Here is an 18,994-nt window from a genome sequence, read left to right as displayed (position 1 = left end):
TGCATAGTTTCATAACAGCAGAGGGCAGGTGTCACTATCACAATGAGTAAATACTGCCATTACATTGAACTTTATTTAATAACACTGTAGCTGTCGCACAGTGTTACTTTCTTTTTAAACAAAACAAACACAAAAAATATATAAACAGACTGATGTTTTTTTCAAGATAATTGCACTTAGGTGAAACTCTGTTTAAATGGGATTTCTGGTTATTGCAAGGTTGGTTATTTTATTCTGAAATGTATAAAATTATATTATCATTCATTTTAGGTTCACTAGTGCTGTTGTTTATCAAGGACTTGTGATGCGTTTAGGGATTGTGGCAGGAGGAAACTTGTATCTTGAGTTTTTTATCTCTGGAGCTGTGGAACTGCCAGCGGCACTAATTATTTTATTTACCATTGATCGCGTGGGTCGACGACTACCCTTTGGAGCTGCAAATATTGTGGCTGGTGTGACATGCTTGATTGTTGTATTTATACCCCAAGGTAAGTCTGCAAAGCATTATAAGTATGTCTTTGAATGTTCTGGGACTACATATTGCATTTTATTCAAGCGAATTTACTTTATTTATTGATTTATTTATGTTATTTATTGCTATTCGATAATTAGGTAACTGAGTTGGTCTGCTGACATTTTTCAGTCATAACCCAGTTGCAAGGTATAGTAATTACAGATATAATTACAGGTGCTTAAATAAATTTACATAATCTATTATATGGAATGGTCACATTCAGTACAATGAGAACCTACCACAAATTTGGTGTAGTGAAAATACAATTGAAACAAAGGAGTTATGATCCTGATAGCAATAGCAATAAGCTGTTCTCCAAGGGAGTCTTTAAAGATTTCCCGATTTTTGATTTCAGTAGGAAGGTAACTCCATGTAGCCGGTCCATGTCTGGAGAATGTCCTGCTTTTCAAAGAGGTTCTGAAGCATGTGTGAAAAAACTTAAACACCTTGTGAGTTTTTGAGATCACAGGAGTTGCCCTGTATAGGCTATTTTCCTTTTCCAGTATGGGACAGTAGCCTTGCTTTAATGAACCTTGAAAAATAAGAGCATTTAGTAGCAGTTAGCCCTGTTGGAAAGAAAACTAGAAGTCTTTGTTTGGGAGTTTGCAGTGCTGTAGTAAGGGTTGGACAAAAGTATAACTATGGAAATTTTATTCTCATCACTCTGTAGTAACCTGTGTGTGTTATAGTCCAAATATCAGTTCGACCATAGAGCTGGTATATGTAAGTTCAGTTTTATAATCATATAAAAGGGATAAGTAACCACTGCAGTAGTTTCTTTTTTCATTATTTTTGGAAATAACTGAAATGGATCACAGGAAACAAAATAGCTGTGCATACCTACATCTCTGAAACAAACACACTTACATTCTTTCTTGAGATGAGTTAATGTTTTCCCTAAATGCAAAATAGAGTTGCCCTTGAGGCAACCAGCAATGAGACAACCTTTAACAACACAAGAAAGTGCGGTTCCATAATGTCAGACAGACTGATGAAGTGACATACTGTGCTACTGACACTCTATGGTGGTGACTTTTTTATGGGGGGATTGGATGCAGTTAAGAATAGGAAATTCTCAAGTTTAGGTATAAGCACACCAATTCCTTTAGTCTTCCTTTCTTCAAAGGTCAAGACATATTCAAACTTGTCAGCAAACTTTAGCATTTTTAAAGTTTTAAGTATTGTCTGGACTAGCAAATGAGAACTGTTAGTTTAATGTAATACTTTAGTATTTTAATGAAATATCATAGGGTTAGGAGCTCACAATTAGCCTGTTCCATTAAGGGAATGAATGCTGGAAACCTGGCTAAATACAGCCCCCACCCCATGGTTTGAATCATCCACCTGCACAAAAATTCTTTGCTGTAATCTGGACTGGCTAACAGAGGAGGTCATGCCAAAGCTCCTTTATGCTTCTGGTATGCCTGCTCACATGCTGGGGTCTACACTACATTATCTGGTCTGTTTTTCCTTGTCAGTTCTGTGATAAGAGCAGCTATGGTACTATAACTGGAGATAGACTTTCTGTAGTACCCTGCTGTCCCTAAGAATGCCCTCACCTGCATTTTGGTAACAGGTGCAGGCCATGCCTGTATGTTTTCCACTTTGGCAGGTTCTGATCTGATCTTACCACTCCCCACTCTATGTCCCAGGTAGGAGACTTCTGCCATACCCACCTGACATTTGCTCGGCTTAATGGTCTGTAGTCTGCCCAGCACTTCTCTGACATGCTGAAGGTGCTCTTGCCAGGAATGGCTGCAGATGGCAGTATCAACTAGGGAAGCAAGGACAAAATCTCCTGCTCCTGCTAGGGTATGATCTACCAGCCTCTGGAAAGTTGCTGGGGCATTTTTCATGCCAAAGGGCATCTTTGTGAACTCATACAAGCCCAAAGGAGTCACAAAGGCTGACCTCTCTCTAGCATATGCTGAAGCATCTTTAATTCCAGATGGATTTTTAAGTCCTCTGTGGAACGGTTGAGCTGTCTATTTTCTGAGAGTTGTACATCTCCAAGGCCAGTCAGATTGTCCTCCTGGTTGCCATTCTGTGATGCAGCTGTGACTAAAGCTGCAATCATGTCTGCTTTAGTCAGGTTGGCATGCACCAGTCCTTTAGCCTGGCACATTTCAGCCAATTGGCTCTTTGTCTTTTTGGGTTAATCTTTGTCAGCTTGCCATACTCCTCTGCTGACATGCTTGCCTGCTCTCCCTGTCTAACTAAGCTAACACAAAAATAAAACAAGTGTGATATGAACTCTGAATGCTCACTGCATGGCTGATTAAGAGTACAAACACCTTCAGTGACTACTGTACGCAAGCTACAGGAATTCCATATCCACACCACTACATGCCAATTAATATATGATGTGGCTATCTCTCCACTATCAACCAATTAATATGTGATGTGGATATCCCACCACTGCTAAACAATTTATTTGTGATGCCCATGTACTGGCCCAGTAAACAAGGAGCTTCAATCCTTACCACTATCACTGGTGAGGGACTTACACATTGGGAGTATGACAAGTACGCACACAGTAAAGTACAAATTCCCTTAGGAGCACACAGAGATCACAGTCAATCTGGGGCTGTTTTTTATCTTTTTGTCCAGATCCCCAATAAGACTCCCCAATGGCACAGCCATAGGGTTAAGATCTCAGCTGAGTGGCTAAGCTAAGACTTCCAGCACCCTCTCTTTCCATCCAGTACATTGTGTCTCTTCCCAAGTAGTTGACACACACACACACACACACACACACACACACACACACACACACACACACACACACACACACACACTTTGAGATTTGATTGATATACAAACACACACACACACACACACACACACACACACACACTTTGAGATTTGATTGATATACAAACACACACACACACACACACACACACACACACACACACACACACACTTTGAGATTTGATTGATATACAAACACACACACACACACCTGGGAAAGGCTGGCACAGGTTTACTAGCTATGCCCCCTTCTGGCCAAACTATTAGATACTACCAGGTGCCACCAGCCTCCCTTACTTATCAGCTACTATAAGGCCCTTACAAAGGGTGTCTGATCCTACTGTGTAATGTTACTATTAATCCAAATGGTAGTCTGACCAAGAGCAAGGCTATTTAGGAGTGGCCTGTACAGTGTCACCAAATACATATGCAAGTACTTTAAGAGCTTAAATATGTCTCACAAATAACAGCCACAAAGAACAAAACAATACTCAATAACAAACATAGTTACTTCAGAGTTCAGAATCACAGGAAATATTTTAAAACAACATTGCAGGACAGTCTCAAATAAATACAGAAAACATCTAAACTAATCTTTACTATATTCATATTTATCTGTACGAGATATAATATGCCCTAAGTCTTACTTACAGACAACATGCAGGCAGAAGTGCTGAGTGGATGTTTGTAGCTTCAAGACAAGATACAAAATGCCCAGTCTCTCCCTGAGAGAGTTCTTAAATTAATAATGAACATTACTGCTTGATTAGCTTGGCTGACATAACTCTTTCTCCCTGACTTCAGTTCCCATGCTAAACAGATACTAACAGAATTTTAACATCTCTGTGTGAGACGCACATATCTCTCAGAAGTTTGCAGAACATGGAAGTTGTAAAACAATAAAATGCTTTTACATTTGAAACCTAATAATTATTTCTGTTTCAAGACAATACAAAAACTTCTAGCTCTAGACATTGTGTCTGCTATTGAACTGAAACTGAGAGATAACACAATCGTAAAACTCTTTAATTTCAACGTATTTTCTTGAAGTTTTGCAAGATAGCTCTGTATGTTCTGGCTTCTTTTATTAAAACATACATTTGCACAGGTTGTTGTTGTTTGTCTTTTGGCTTTTCCTGGTTAGGGGCCGCCACAGTGGAACTCCAGTCCACTAATGATTGGCAGTTGTATTTTATGGTGTCGAGTTGCCAGCCCGATGCCCAACCTTCAACGAAGGCATGCCCATTCAACACATGTCTTTCGAACACCCACTCGACCGTGGGGATGACATGCAGACTCCACACAGAATATATATAATATATATACATTTATGTTCTTTTCCAGTACAGTACACTGTGGACACATCCTTGAAGCTCAGTACTGTACAAACCCTGTTCAACATGCACTTCTGCACCAGTAGTTTAATATACACATAACATATAATTTGCTTATATTTGTAAGACAAGCATATGAATCATATTGATATCCGCAAGTGACATACGATTGTTTTAAAAATTCCATATATCTGGGCTGGCAGTGTCACAGTTGTCCTGAAGTGAACCATGCAGTAATATTATACGTGTATCAAGACCCACTGCTTACTGCACATGTTGGCATGAAGTGAACCATGCAATAGTATTATACATCTAACAAGGCCAACTGCATACTGCACGTGTTGGCATGAAATGAACCATGCAGTAGTATTATACATCTTAGAATACCTACTCCTTACTGCACATGTTGACATGAAGTGAACCATGCAATGGTATTATATGTGTAGCAAGACCTACTACTTACTGCACATGTTGACATTAAACAAGCCATGCAGTAGTATTATACATCTAACAAGACCAACTGCTAAATGCACGTGTTGACATGAAGGAAACAATGCAGGAGTATTATACATCTAACAAGACCAGCTGCCTACCGTACATATTGGCATGAAGTGAACCATGCAGTAGTATTATACATGTAGCAAGATCAACTGCCTATTGCACATGTTGGCATGAAGTGAACTATGCAGTAGTATTATACATGTAGCAAGACCAACTGCTTACTGCACGTGTTGGCATGAAGTGAACCATGCATTAGTATTACACATGTAGCAAGACCAACTGTTTGCTGCACATGTTGGCATGTACATGTCTAAACCGAACATTCAGCTTGACAGACCTCAAAGATTCAAAAGTAAAAAAATCAGTGTTCACAAAATCTTAGTTACCAAGGCAGATCGGCAGTCTTATCTTTGTACTCTATTATTTATAGACTGCTCCCTGGTGATCTCTGTACAGAATTTTGAGCCTTGAAAAATCCAGCTCTGTTTGACCTCATATTCCTTCATAGTACAAATGGTATTTCAACCAGCCTGTTAAGGGAACTAAATCCTCATAGAATTGAGATAATCAGCTTGATCAGTTATCACAAGCTCTCCCCCTTTATCAGGCTTCATTATCCGTATACTGGAATTGGTGATAATATCTCTCAATAGCCTCCTTTCATTTCTACTTAAATTACGAAAACTCGACTTCACAGGTGTCATAAAAAAGATGTCTAAAATCAGCTTCACAGAATTTTTCAAAGGTTTACACAGTCTCTTGCAGAGGGGGATTAAACACACTTGGTCTCCACAATTCTGAACTAACATTGCCTGTCTCTTTTGACTAAACCAAAGAACCAAGTTGAATTTACAACAACACAATTTCAAGTCAATAATAGCTTTCACTGGATCCATTTGCCTTGCAGGCATAAATGATATACCCTTTAGTAGCAAGTTAGCAAGTGCACTGGTAATTCTATGAGTAGTTATTGCTAGAGGAAACATATGAAGAGGTATCAGGAAATGAAATTTGTATTGCATATTATAGAACAGATAGTATGTTACATGGCATGTTATTTCACGGGTAAATAACAAATAAAAATGAATTTGATTTCATGTATAATACTAAACCAGTCACTGCCAGTATTTGTGGGATACAAAAAAATCATACTGATAAGAGTAATCCCCTTTTTTCTCTATAGGGGATGCATGTTGATTTAAAACTTATTTTATAGCCAAGTTTCTAGATAATAAACTTAAGAAATGGGTAAAAAACATTGGACAGGTTTGCAAAGAGTCCTGGCATTTTATGAAGCTTTTGGGCAGTATTAAATTTTCCTATGATATTATTTTTGTCACAATGTATGTACACAGTCTATTCTCAGTCATTCCACAATAGGAAGGTCTTAACTGGTTTGAGAACCAGCTTTTTAAACACACTGACCTGGGAACTTGGAAGGTTGACGCTCTAGTGGAATTAGTACTGAAAAACAATTTTCTTTATTTTGTGGGCCGGATTTTTAGACAGGTCACTGGTGTGGCCATGTTTTCCAATTATGTAATGACTGAGGGGAAAGATCAATATGTGCTCAACAGCGACTTTATAGGCAGTTGGTATCTCTATACAAGGTTTTTGGATGACATTTTTATTTGATAGACAGATACCCCTGAAAGATTAAAATTTTTTTAGAGTATATTAATAATACCACACAATTTCTCTCCTTTTCTCACAGTTTTGATAAATATAAAATTATTTTTTTTTTAGATGTAGAGATTAGTAAAGATATGGCCAGTCAAAGATTTCTCTCTAATATCTATTGCAATCCAGCTTTTTCAAATGCATATCTCCACTATTTCAGTTGGCATCCTATACATCAGAACAAATGAGTAGTCAAAGGCCAACTGGTCAGATTAATCAGAATGATATCTGAACCTGATACCTTCTTCATGAATGTGATATCCTTATGGACGAGAGGAGACCCCCTTGTGTTTTTAAATAAAATACGACAAAAAGTGATTATTAAGAGAGAAATGGGGTATTATTTACTTATTTTGAGTATTACTGGCCAAGGTAATGGTGAGATGGGAAGCGTACTTAACCAGCCTGGAAGTTCCAACAGGAAGTTATTTATATCTACATTTACACTGGGTAGTTTTGCCATTACTAAATGTATTAATAAAAATTGGAGTATTTTTATACAGATACCAGTGTATTGAGTAAAACTGATGAGAAACCATTTTAAGTTTATAGGAGAGACAACTCATTTAAAAAATTATTTGAAAGGAGTAAGAAAGCAAGGGGGGCAGCACAAAGCATTTGGAAAGAAAAAAATGTGTTTTTTGTACACATTGTTCCAAGATTACTTGTGGTAATGCTTTTACAGTTGGAAAAGTGACTTATAAAATTAAGGGGTATTATAATTGTTGTTCCACAAATGTGGTATATTTAGCCCAATGCCTAAAATGCCCTGCCTTCTATGTAGTTAAAACCTCCAGAAGGTTAAATGACTGAATTTATGAACATTGCCTGGATATTAGGAACAACAAACCTACTAATGCATTAAACAAGCATGTAATGGTATGTGCCACTCATACTTTTGGCCTTTTAGTAGTAGAGCAAATTAAGAAAGACATTCAGGGAAGAACAGTGGATAAACATCTTGATACTTGTGAGATGAGATGGCAGATAAAATTAAATGCAGCTAGCTACCATGGTCTTAATGAAACTGTTTCTCTTAATTCAGTTTAAAATGTAAGCATTATGAGAGTGTGCGATTCTATTGGTTCTTTAATTTTATCCTGTGTCCCATAAGAGGGATATTTAAAAGTTTGTTTTAACCTAATATTTTAGTTATGATGAAGTTACAGTGAATTTTAGGAATGAAAGCACTTAACTCTGATGAATACATTTTTATACATTATTGCTAGCTCCGAATTGTCCTCTGTGCATCTCTAAGGAAGTTTCTTTCATTGTCACAAACAAAGTTTAAACCCTTATATGTAGTAGTTCTGGTGGTATTCATTTTATGGATATGCAAGAAGTCCATCAGAGTGGGATCCCAGGAAGCCTTGTATGCAGGCATAATTTACCTCTCAGCAGTCTGTAGGGTAGGAAACGTTGTATAGATAGAGGGCTTTGAGGTTATCTGCATAGGACATTGTTTTTATGCTCTGTATTCTTTTTGTGAGAAATCTCTGTGATTGCTCCTGTTGTTGCATGTACCTGGCCAGGTACAAACAGAAAATGGTATTATACTCAATTATGGGTCTGATGATGGCTTATTACAGTGGCAAAATGAAATCCCTGGACTTAGATGCCATGCCTTTAGTTTTAAGTTGAGTGATATAGAATGATTTTCTTACAACCTTAGACAAATGTTGGTAGAAAGTCAGGTTACTGTTTACATGAGTCCCAAAATCCCTGGTGACTGTGTCTACTTTTTGGGGTTTTTTGTCAATAAGGTTGTTTCCCTGGGTGGCCAGCTTCCCAAAAGGAGCTATTATGCATTTCTTTGCAATGCATTTCAAGACATGGCTTTGTCAGTGAGGTTGTTTCCCTAGGTGGCTAGCTTCCCAAAAGAAGCTATTATGCATTTCTTTGCAATGAATTTCAAGACATGGCTTTGGCACCAGTTATTAGTCTGTGTTATATCTTCCTGTAAGATGTTAGTATCTTGGGGTGTTTCTATGATTGTCCTAGCTTACAGTTACTGCAAACTTTAACTCAGAAGCCCTTCACATAGGTTCATAGGTAGGTACTAGGCTATTGGCCCTAGGGCCTATATAAGCCTAGCCAAATGGCACCCTGGCTTTTGCCACCCAAGAAAATTATTTTCCTCTGCCCCTGTCAAGCAGAGCCACAAAAGTGATCCCCGGGGTGAATTTCCAATCTCCCATCCAATCATCCATATTTTTTCTTAAAGAGTGCTAATAAGGAGCTTTGTTTGATATACATAGGTAGTTTGTTCCAGAGTATGGGAAGTCTCTGGGACAGGAATCTATCCCTCCAGCATGTTCTGTTTATTGTGGTGACAAGATTTAGGTCCCTACAGTGTGTAGATTGGAGGGGTTGGGATTTCTTTAAGTGGACCATGTCCAACAGCTCTGAGTTTGACATAGCATTGTATATTAGGCAGAGATCGCCTCTGACTAGGCGATATGTGACAGAGTAAAGCTGGAGTTTTTTTAAACTGTTTGAGTAGGGCATCCATTTGAGGCCGGTAATCCTCTTTGTGAGGTATTTCTGCGGCCTTTCCAGTTGTTGTAGATGTCTTGTGAGGTACATAACAAAAGGGGTGTTGTACTGTACAATGGGTCTAATGAATGATGAGTAGAGGGGAACAATTACCTCTTTTTTCCTGGATGAGAAACCTTTTGTGATGAGGTGTGCCACGTAGTAGGATTTCCTGACTACTGTGGCGAAGTGATTATCAAAGGAAAGACTACTGTCCACCTGTGTCCCAAGGTCTCTTATCACACTTTCAGTGTTAAGTAGACTACCGCCTATGTGGTAGTTCATGGGTACAGAGTTTTTACCAAAAGGGATGACAGTGCACTTTTTGGCATTGAGCTTGAGGCCATGGCTTTGACACCGGGCATCTGTCTCAGTGAGGCTTTTTTGTAGGATGTCCACATCATTATGAGTTTTGGTTATGGCTCCTAGTTTGCAGTCATCTGCAAACTTTGTTAGCCAAAGACCTTCTGTGTTAGCATGTACTTCAGAGAAGTAGATACCAAACAGGAGAGGACCTAGGACCGAACCTTGTGGTACTCCACTTGTCACTGGTCTGAAGTTGGATTTAGAGTCTGCTACTTTCACATTGTGGGTTCTGTCAGTGAGCCAGTTGGCAACCCATCTTGTGACATAGGGATTTATACCTAGTTTAGTGAGTTTATCTGTAATTTCAGAGTAGGGGATGGTATTGAAAGCCTTGGCGATATCTAGCTAGGCTGTGTGGACCACCTTACCCTCATCTACAGCTTTAGTGACCGCTTCAAAGAAGTCTATGAGGTTTAGGAGAAATGATCTGCCTTTTACAAACCCAAACTGGGTAGGGTCCAGAGTTTGGAGATTACCAATGTCATTGTTTATAAGTTTCATGATGATACATTTCATAGCCTTGCAGACCAGGCTCATCAGGCTAATGGGTCGATAGTTCCCAGGGTCCGTGGTGGCTCCCCCTTTGTGGAGTGGGATAACCGCTGCTGTGCACTATTCAGTGAGCACAAAGCTTGAGGTGAGGCTATGATTGAACATGGTACTTAGGTGGGGTGCCAGTTCGTTCTGTAGTTCATGTAGAACACATCCTAGGATGTTGCCTGGTCACATGGATGCTGTGTTCTTGGCTTTGGAGAGTGTGTTTTCTACCTGTGCAGCCATGATTACAGGAACTCTGCATTCTTCTTGTATAGAGATGGGCCCTTTAGGGGGTAAGAGAGGGGTAAAGTTAGCCCTGAACCTATCTGCGAGGAAGTTGGCAATATCAGTTGGTTCTGTATATTTAGTACCATTGTGCTGTAACTCAGAGCAGATCTGAGTGTTGCCATTGATATTCTTGACATAGCTATAGAATGCTTTGTGGTTGTCTTTAGAATCAGTGGTGATTTTGTTTTCGTAACTAGCTTTGGAGGATTTTATGAGGGATCTCAGCTTCTTACTGAGGCTGACCACGGAGTTCCTCCAATCATGGGATTTTACTCTTTTTTGCAACAGTTTTATTTCTTCTGTTGTAGAGTTTGTTTATGGTGGGGGACCCGATTGGCTTCCTTTTTTTGGAGGATAGCATCTTGGTTCTGTTAGGGATTGCACGATCCATGCACTCATGTAAGTGCTTATAAAGTGCATTTGTATAGGATTCAGCAGTCATATCTCTATTGTCTGTCAGCATGGGTGTCGTGAAGTTTGCCACTTCTGTCTTAAAAAACATAAAATTGGCTTTAGTGACATCCCAAATGACACATAGCCCATAAACTCAGTGTGCCACTCAACCACAGTCCATAAGGCATAACAATGTACCCAACACTCTAGTCATAGGTGACTCTATAGTCAGGCACACTGATGTTCCACTCAACAGGCTAAACAAGGAGAAAAGTTACTGTCAGCTGCCTGTCAGGTGCCAGGATCCGCCACATAACGCACTCACTCAGGTCACTCCACAACAAGTACAAATATGACACTGTCATTTTCCATGTTGGTGTGAATGACCTGAGACGTACCTCCCTGGACTACATGAAAAGAGACATGGAGGAGCTCTTCGATCTTGTAGCCCAGGCTAACCCTAGCCCTGAGTAGTATCCTGCCATCACCCAGAATGATACCACAGTACAAGGACAAAATGATTGACTTCAACAATTGGCTAAGCTTTTGGTGTCATTCTAAGGGGATCCAGTATTTGTCTGCCTGGGATGACATGATCGACAGACCAGGATACATTGCCAGAGATGGCCTGCACCTGTCGTCCTTGGGATTCCGGATACTGGCTAAGGCTCTTGCCACCCCTATAGCACTTTTTTTAGGCAAGGTTCAAATGACAAATTCACCACCGTAATCTGAGGGTAATGCTACTCAATGCTAGAAGTCTAAACCTCAAAATGCACTCACTCAAGGCACTCCTTAAAATGGAGAACATCGACATCTGTGCAGTGACAGAGACCTGGTTCAAAGCTCCAGACAGCACCCCTGCATTACCAGGCTATAATTCATACCACACCTTTCGGCCACCTAACCTGGAATGAAGCACTAAAGGTGGAGGCGTGTCCATATTCATTAAGGATATCCACACCTCCAGGCTAGTTGCACAGCATAATGCATCCAAGATTACCCAAGTGCAACTAACACTGGGCAAGACTGCAATCTAAATTGTAGCTTGCTACAGACTCCCCACCATGACCCAGTATTCCCACTCCTCATTTCTTGATACACTAGAAAGTATTAGGGTACAACCCAACACCCTAATAATGGGTGATTTCAACTACCCTACCATTAACTGGGAAAACTACTCAAGTACCAACTCTTTTGCTCAACATTTTCTGGAATTCATAAATTCCAACACCTTGGATCAACTTATTCACACCCCCACCAGGGGCAGCAATATCCTAGACCTGGTCATTGCCAACATCCACACCACAGGTCAATTCCTCGTTGGTCAGATCGGATCACAAGCGAATCACCCTAGACATCCACATCCCACCCCACCCCAATTAGAGAAATCACTGTAAAAAATTATCCAAAGTCAACTTCACACTTCTTAAGACAGAAGTGGCAAACTTCATGACACCCATGCAGACGGACAATTGAGGTACAAATGCTGAATCCTACACAAATGCACTTTATAAGCCCTTACACCAGTGCATGGATCATGCTATCCCTAATAGAACCAAGATGCTATCCTCCAAAAAAGGAAGCCAATTTGGTGGTCCTCTGCTATAAATAAACTCTACAACAGAAGAAAGAAACTGTTGCAAAAAAGAGTAAAATCCCATGACTGGAGGAACTCCCTGGTCAACCTCAGTAAGAAGTTGAGATCCCTCATAAAATCCTCCAAAGCTAGTTATGAAAACAAAATTGCCACTGACTTTAAACACAACCACAAAGCATTCTATAGCTATGTCAAGAATCTCAATTGCAACACTCAGATCTGCTCTGAGTTACAGCACAATGGTACTAAATATACAGAACCAACTGATATTACCAACATTCTGGCAGATAGGTTCAGTGCTAACTTTACCCCCCCTCTCACCCCCTTGAGGGCCCGTCTCTATACCAGAAGAATGCAAATTTCCTGTAAACATGGCTGCACAAGTAAAAAACACACTCTCCAAAGCCAAGAGCAAAGCATCCATGGGACCTGACAATATCCCAGGCTGCGTTCTACATGAACTACAGAATGAACTGGCACCCTACCTAAGTACCATGTTCAATCACAGCCTCACCTCAGGCTTTGTGCCCACTGAATGGCGCACCATGACGGTTATCTCACTCCACAAAGGGGGAGCCATGACTGACCCTGGGAACTACCGCCCCAATAGCCTGACGAGTCTGGTCTGCAAGGCCATGGAATGTATCATCATGGAACTCATAAACAAAGACATTGGTAATCTCCAAACTCTGGACCCTACCCAGTTCAGATTTGTAAGAGGCAGATCATGCCCCTAAACCTGATTGACTTCTTTGAAGCAGTCACCAAAGCCATAGATGAGGGTAAAGTGGTTCACACAGCTTATCTAGATCTCACCAAGGCTTTCAACTCCATCCCCCATTCTGGAATTATAGATAAGCTCACTAAACTAGGTATAAATCCCTATGTCACAAGATGGGTTGCCAACTGGCTCACAGACAGAACCCACACTGTGAAAGTAGCGGACTCCAAATCCGACTTCAGACCAGTGACAAGTGGAGTACCACAGGGTTCAGTCCTGGGTCCTCTCCTGTTTGGTATCTACTTCTCTGAAGTACAGGCTAACACAGAAGGTCTTTAGCTAACAAAGTTTGCAGATGACTGCAAACTAGGAGCCATAATCGAAACTCCTAACGATGTGGACATAGTACAAAAGGGCCTTACTGAGACAGATACCTGATGTCAAAGCCATGGCCTGAAGCTCAATGCCAAAAAGTGTATTGTCATCCCCTTTCTTAAAAACTCTGTACCCATGAACTACCACATAGCTGGTAGTCTACTTAATGCCGAAAATGTGATAAGAGACCTTGGGACACAGGTGGACAGTAGTCTTTCCTTTGATAAACACATTGTCACAGTGGTCAGGAAATCCTTCTAATTGGCTCACCTCATCACAAAAGGTTTCTCATCCAGAAAAAAAGAGGTCATTGTTCCCCACTACTCATCACTCATTAGACCCATTATAGAGTACAACGCCTCTTTTGGTATGTACCTCACAAGACATCTACAACAACTGGAAAGGCCAAAGAAATACCTCACAAAGAGGATTACCGGCCTCAAACCGATGCCATACGCAGACCGTCTCAAAAAACTCCAGCTTTACTCCTTCGCATATTGCTTACTCAGAGGCAATCTCTGCCTAACATACAAAGCTATGTCAAACCCAGAGCTGTTAAACATGCTCCACTTAAAGAAATCCCAGTCACTCCAAGCTACACACTCTAGGGACCTAAACCTTGTCACCACAATAAACAGAACATGCTGGAGGGATAGATTCCTGTCCCAGAGACTTCCCACACCCTAGAACAGACTACCTATCCATGTTGAATAGAGCTCCTCATTAGCACTCTTCAAGAAAAATCTTGATGATTAGATGGGAAATAGGAAATTCACTCCAGGGATCACTTCTGTGGCTCTGCTCAACAGGGGCACAGGAAAATAATTTTCTTGGGTGGCGAAAGCCAGGATACATTTTTGGCTAGGTTTATATAGGTCCTAGAGCCAATAGCCTAATACCTACCTATGAACCTATGAACCTATAGAGAGATAATTAAAGACATCCATGTGTTTGGTATTTGGTTGAATGTTGAGTGCCTCCAATAGGTCAAAGTATGAGCTATGGGATTCATAGGACATAGAAGATGACCTATAGCTTATTAGGATATGGTATGGGACTTTGTTTATGGTAAACTGGACATGGAGAAACTCCAGTGAATCATTATGTTTAACCAACCCATAGGTATGCTTGTTATAGATGTAGATTAAGACACCTCCACCATTAGTCCCTGTCTGAGCAGTTTTTGGTCTAATGTGTGGAAGGTCCTGATGCCTTGCACTGGCAGGGTACTCTCTCTGGCTTTAAACCATGTCTTCATAACTGCACAGATGTCTGCACTTTTCAAGGTGGGGAGAACTTGGAGGGAGTTGAGCTTTTTGTTCAGAGTCCTCACTTTGAGAAGTAACATCTTTAGATTTCCTTTCGTAGATCTTGCTATGTTGGAAGTTTATTAATCTGGCATTGCCTAAAAAAGATTCTACAATGGATAACAATGTTTTAGCCAATATTCAGAAGCCAAGAGGAGACAGGTGCAGACCATCCTTGGCAAAGCAATGTGGTTTGTTAACCATGCCATCCAATGCTGACAAAGTCAATCGTCTTCTTTTCATGTTGGGGCATCATCACTGATGAAGGTGGAATGCTACTCAGTGCTAGGCACTTACCAGCCTGTGACAAATTGTCTGACAGCTATTTAATGTATCTCTTCATTTAGTCTAGGGAGGTATGTTTCCAGTCATTTACACCTACATGGACTATGACTGACTTATAATAGTACCCGTGGTGCAATGACTTAAGTGCATGCATAACTTGGTGTATCCTGATAGACATCTGACTGTTAATTTCAACTTGTTCAGCTTGGTGAGTGGGGCATTAGTATGTCATAAACAGTGTCCCCTATGGTTAGAGTCCTGGGCAGTGTGTTGATTTCCCTTATGGGCTTGGTAGCTGAGGTTCCACTGGGTGTGGCAGTATATGCAGTGTTAGGTATTGTTTATATTGAGTTCTTGTGGGTTTGCTAAAGATAACTTTTGCAGTTGGAATTTCTTTGAGATCTTTGGGTTTTGGGAAGACGGCATTGAAGTGTCTCAACATAAAGTAGTTCTATGTGTGGTGTGTATACTATGTGTAGTGGGTGTAGCATGAGTGTTGCTGACATCCAGATTGTTATTATGAGTGTTTTTACACAAGTGTTTTGCCTCCGGAGGCATTGCGTATATACATCTCTTGCATACTGCATTTGTTTATTTGAGAATTAAATGGCTATCAATGAACATTACACAGTTGTTAGACTGTGTCAATATACCCATAGCCACCAAACTGGTTGAGGAGAAATTGTTAAAGTGCATATCCATGATATTAGGTCCTTTGCTGGGTGAGCTACAAGAGTACAGTGTACAAGGGGTTTATAGTGAGATGATTAAGGGTGCTTTTGAGGCTAGAGACAATACTAGACTATATAATACTAAATTCAAGGGGTAGTGCTCCTTAACGTGAAAACTAGGTGCTTAGTGCTACTCAACATGCAAAGTAGCTGCTGTACACTCACTGAGTTAAGGGTACAGTTTCAGAGGTGGTTTTATAGGGAAAATTTGGTTTCTAGGTGTCTACTATACAGGGCATGACTAACTATGGGCAGCAGTGTGCAAACACTTGAAATTTACACAAGTACTTAAAACACAGGAAAATGGCTTCCTAGCCCTCTGTCCAATAAAATGACTACCCTTATAGCTTTCTTATGGCTTCTCAACTCAGAAAGACCAGGCCACCACCCATACCTCTCAACCTCATAGAACTAGAAATGTGGACAAAGGACCAAAAATAGGGACAGATTTTAAATATTGCTCTTATTACCTTGGAAAGTTGCTAGAATAAAAAGTTTTATGTTACCGTGCATTTTCTGCAGGTTTAGAAATCTGAAGCTCATATGCCTATTATTATTTATTGAATTCAATCTTCACTAATTTGCTAGAAAACCACAGATTTTATGAGAAACAGACCAAAAATATCAGGCAAAAATCTGGACATTCTGAGAAAATCTGGACAGTTTAGAGGTATGCCACCACCTACTGCCACTAGAGGGATTATTCCAGTGTTTTTAATGTAAAAGAAAAGATTGCTTGAGAGTGTAATATCACCACTAAACAACTTAAAAACACACACAGACAAGGCAATTGCAAGTATTAGGGGCCTTTAAATGATTTAAAGATTAAAATCAACAAGTAATACAAAAACAAAGCAGTAACACTCCGAAAAAAGTAACCAAGGAGCAAAATAATAAATCTCTTATCTGTGAAGAGTGGAGCAGGATTGATTTGGGACTCTCTCAGAGTGTGACAAAGGCTCCAAGCAGATGGGAGATCTGGGAAAATGAGCAGGAGACAATTTGTAGTAAAGGAGGTTTATTCAAGTGCAATACTGGTTTGCTGGGTAGGCACTCAGTATTATGGCTCTATGGAAAACAATGGGTATGAAAAGTTCTTAAATAGCTTATACAACAGATAATAGTAATGAAAGAGGGAGGAGGGACTTTGGAATCAGATTACGTTATGGAGCAGTGTGCAGAGATAGAGCCTTTTAAAATCACAACAAGAAAAGGATGGGAGGGTGGAGAAAAATTCAAGTTTCAAAAAAAAAAAAAAAAAAACAAAAAAAAAACAGTTTAGTTATTGAGGGCTCTAATCAAATAAAGCCAATATTGGAGTGCTAGTCCTATGACCTCTGAAAGATATAGGTCAGTGACCCCAAGCAAGTTAGAATTTCAGGAAATTCAGCTTAATGTTTCAGCTGGGCTTGAGGCAGACACAAAGAAAAGGGGAAAGAAAGGCACTGCAATGTAACCCTAAGCAGGTAAATGTTAAGCACTATATAAGACTTGCAACAAAACTGGAATATAAACAGCTGTAAATGCACTGAAGCACTGATCCTGGAGCAGAATATACAATACTCTCAATATTACGTTTCTACCACAATCTATGACACCATTCTATGTAAATTTACCAGTAACAGTGTTTATGGAGAAATGCAGTAATAAATGGCTAAATGAGGCTCAAATCTGGCAGTAGTTCACAGTTCTGCTACAAATGTGAACGGAACTACAAGAATAGGGTCTCAGACAGACTTCAAAATACAAACAGCTAAGTAATTCTACTTACAGAGATAGCATGCAATAAAATATATAAACGATGCTGAGATCTTTCAGCAATTCACAATTGTCCCATAACTGCAAACAAAGCTATAAGACTAAAGTCCCAGAACAAACTAAAAAATGCAAACAAATAGTTTTTTTTTTTTTTTGTGATTTTTTTTAACCAAAAAGTCATCACCACACAGGTCAGTATAAATGCAACTTAAAATATTTAAGCATAATTGACATAAAAGCTCCTTTTCGAAGGAAAACTTGTTTCTCACAATTCAGGGCTTTCCACACCTCTCAGTAACCTGGTTTAAGGCTCCTGAGAGCAGCCCAGCACTACTAGGCTATAAATCATACCATACCTTTCGACCACAGAACCAGGACCGAAACACAAAAGGCAGGGGTGTATCCATATTCATCAAGGATACCCACACCTCCAGGTTAGTGGCACAGCACAATGCATCAGAGATAATCCATGTGCAACTAACAACGGGTAAAAACTGCAATCCAAATTGTAGTTGCTACAGATCACCCACCATGGTCCAGGACCCCCATTCCGCATTTCTGGAGACACTGGGAAATATGAAGGTCCTACCAAACACCCTAATACTGGGTGATTTTAATTACCCAAACAAAATGGGAAGACTATTCAAGTACTAACTCCCTTGCCCAACGCTTCCTAGAATTTATAAACTCGAACAACCTGGATCAACTGGTCAACACCCCCACCAGAGGGAACAACATATTGGACCTGGTCATCACCAACATGGGCGACCGATGTTCCACACCGGAGGTCAACCCTTCACTGATTAGATCAGACCATAGACTAATCACTCTGGATATTCACATTCTGCCCCCACCTCCAATCAAGGAAACCACCATGAAAAACTTTTCAAAAGCAAACTTCACGTTATTTAAGACTGAGGTGGAAAGGTTCACAGCCCTCATGCTAAAGGACAATGCTGTCCAAGCTGCTGAAACCTTTACAAAGGCACTCTATGAGCATCTGCAGGAATGCATGGATCATGCTATCCCAAGTAAAACCAAGACTCACTCCTCCAAGAAAAGGAATCCAGTCTGGTGGACCCCTGCCATAACCAAGCTATACAACAGAAGGAGGAAACTAGTACAGAAAAGAGTAAAATCCCAAGAAGGGAAGACATCCCTGATCAGCATCAGCAAGAAACTACGATCCCTCATTCAATCATCCAATGCTAGTTTTGAAAAAAAAAAATTGCCAATGACTCCAAAAATAACCACAAAGCATTCTTTAGCTATGTCAAGAACCTAAGTGGAAACTCTCAGATCTGCTCTGAGTTAG

At 40.1% G+C, this 18,994-nt stretch overlaps 1 protein-coding gene across 1 annotated transcript in view; it reads left to right on the top strand.

Annotated features, from left to right (window-relative positions):
- Positions 1–270: 270 nt before the first annotated feature.
- The window catches only part of LOC122798793 (solute carrier family 22 member 3-like), a gene marked incomplete at its 5' end in the record, with an annotated part of 200,779 nt that continues 182,055 nt past the window's right edge, over positions 271–18,994 (top strand). The window contains 1 exon segment of the mRNA XM_044067908.1: positions 271–488. Coding sequence (XP_043923843.1) covers positions 271–488 — 218 coding nt within the window.

The sequence above is a fragment of the Protopterus annectens genome, chromosome 1.part0 (assembly GCF_019279795.1).
Source record: "Protopterus annectens isolate FY-2018-M chromosome 1.part0, PAN1.0, whole genome shotgun sequence".
In the NCBI taxonomy this organism is placed as follows: Eukaryota; Metazoa; Chordata; order Ceratodontiformes; family Protopteridae; genus Protopterus; species Protopterus annectens.
Note: the sequence above shows the minus strand (reverse complement) of the source record. Positions and strands in the feature narration are given on the sequence as shown.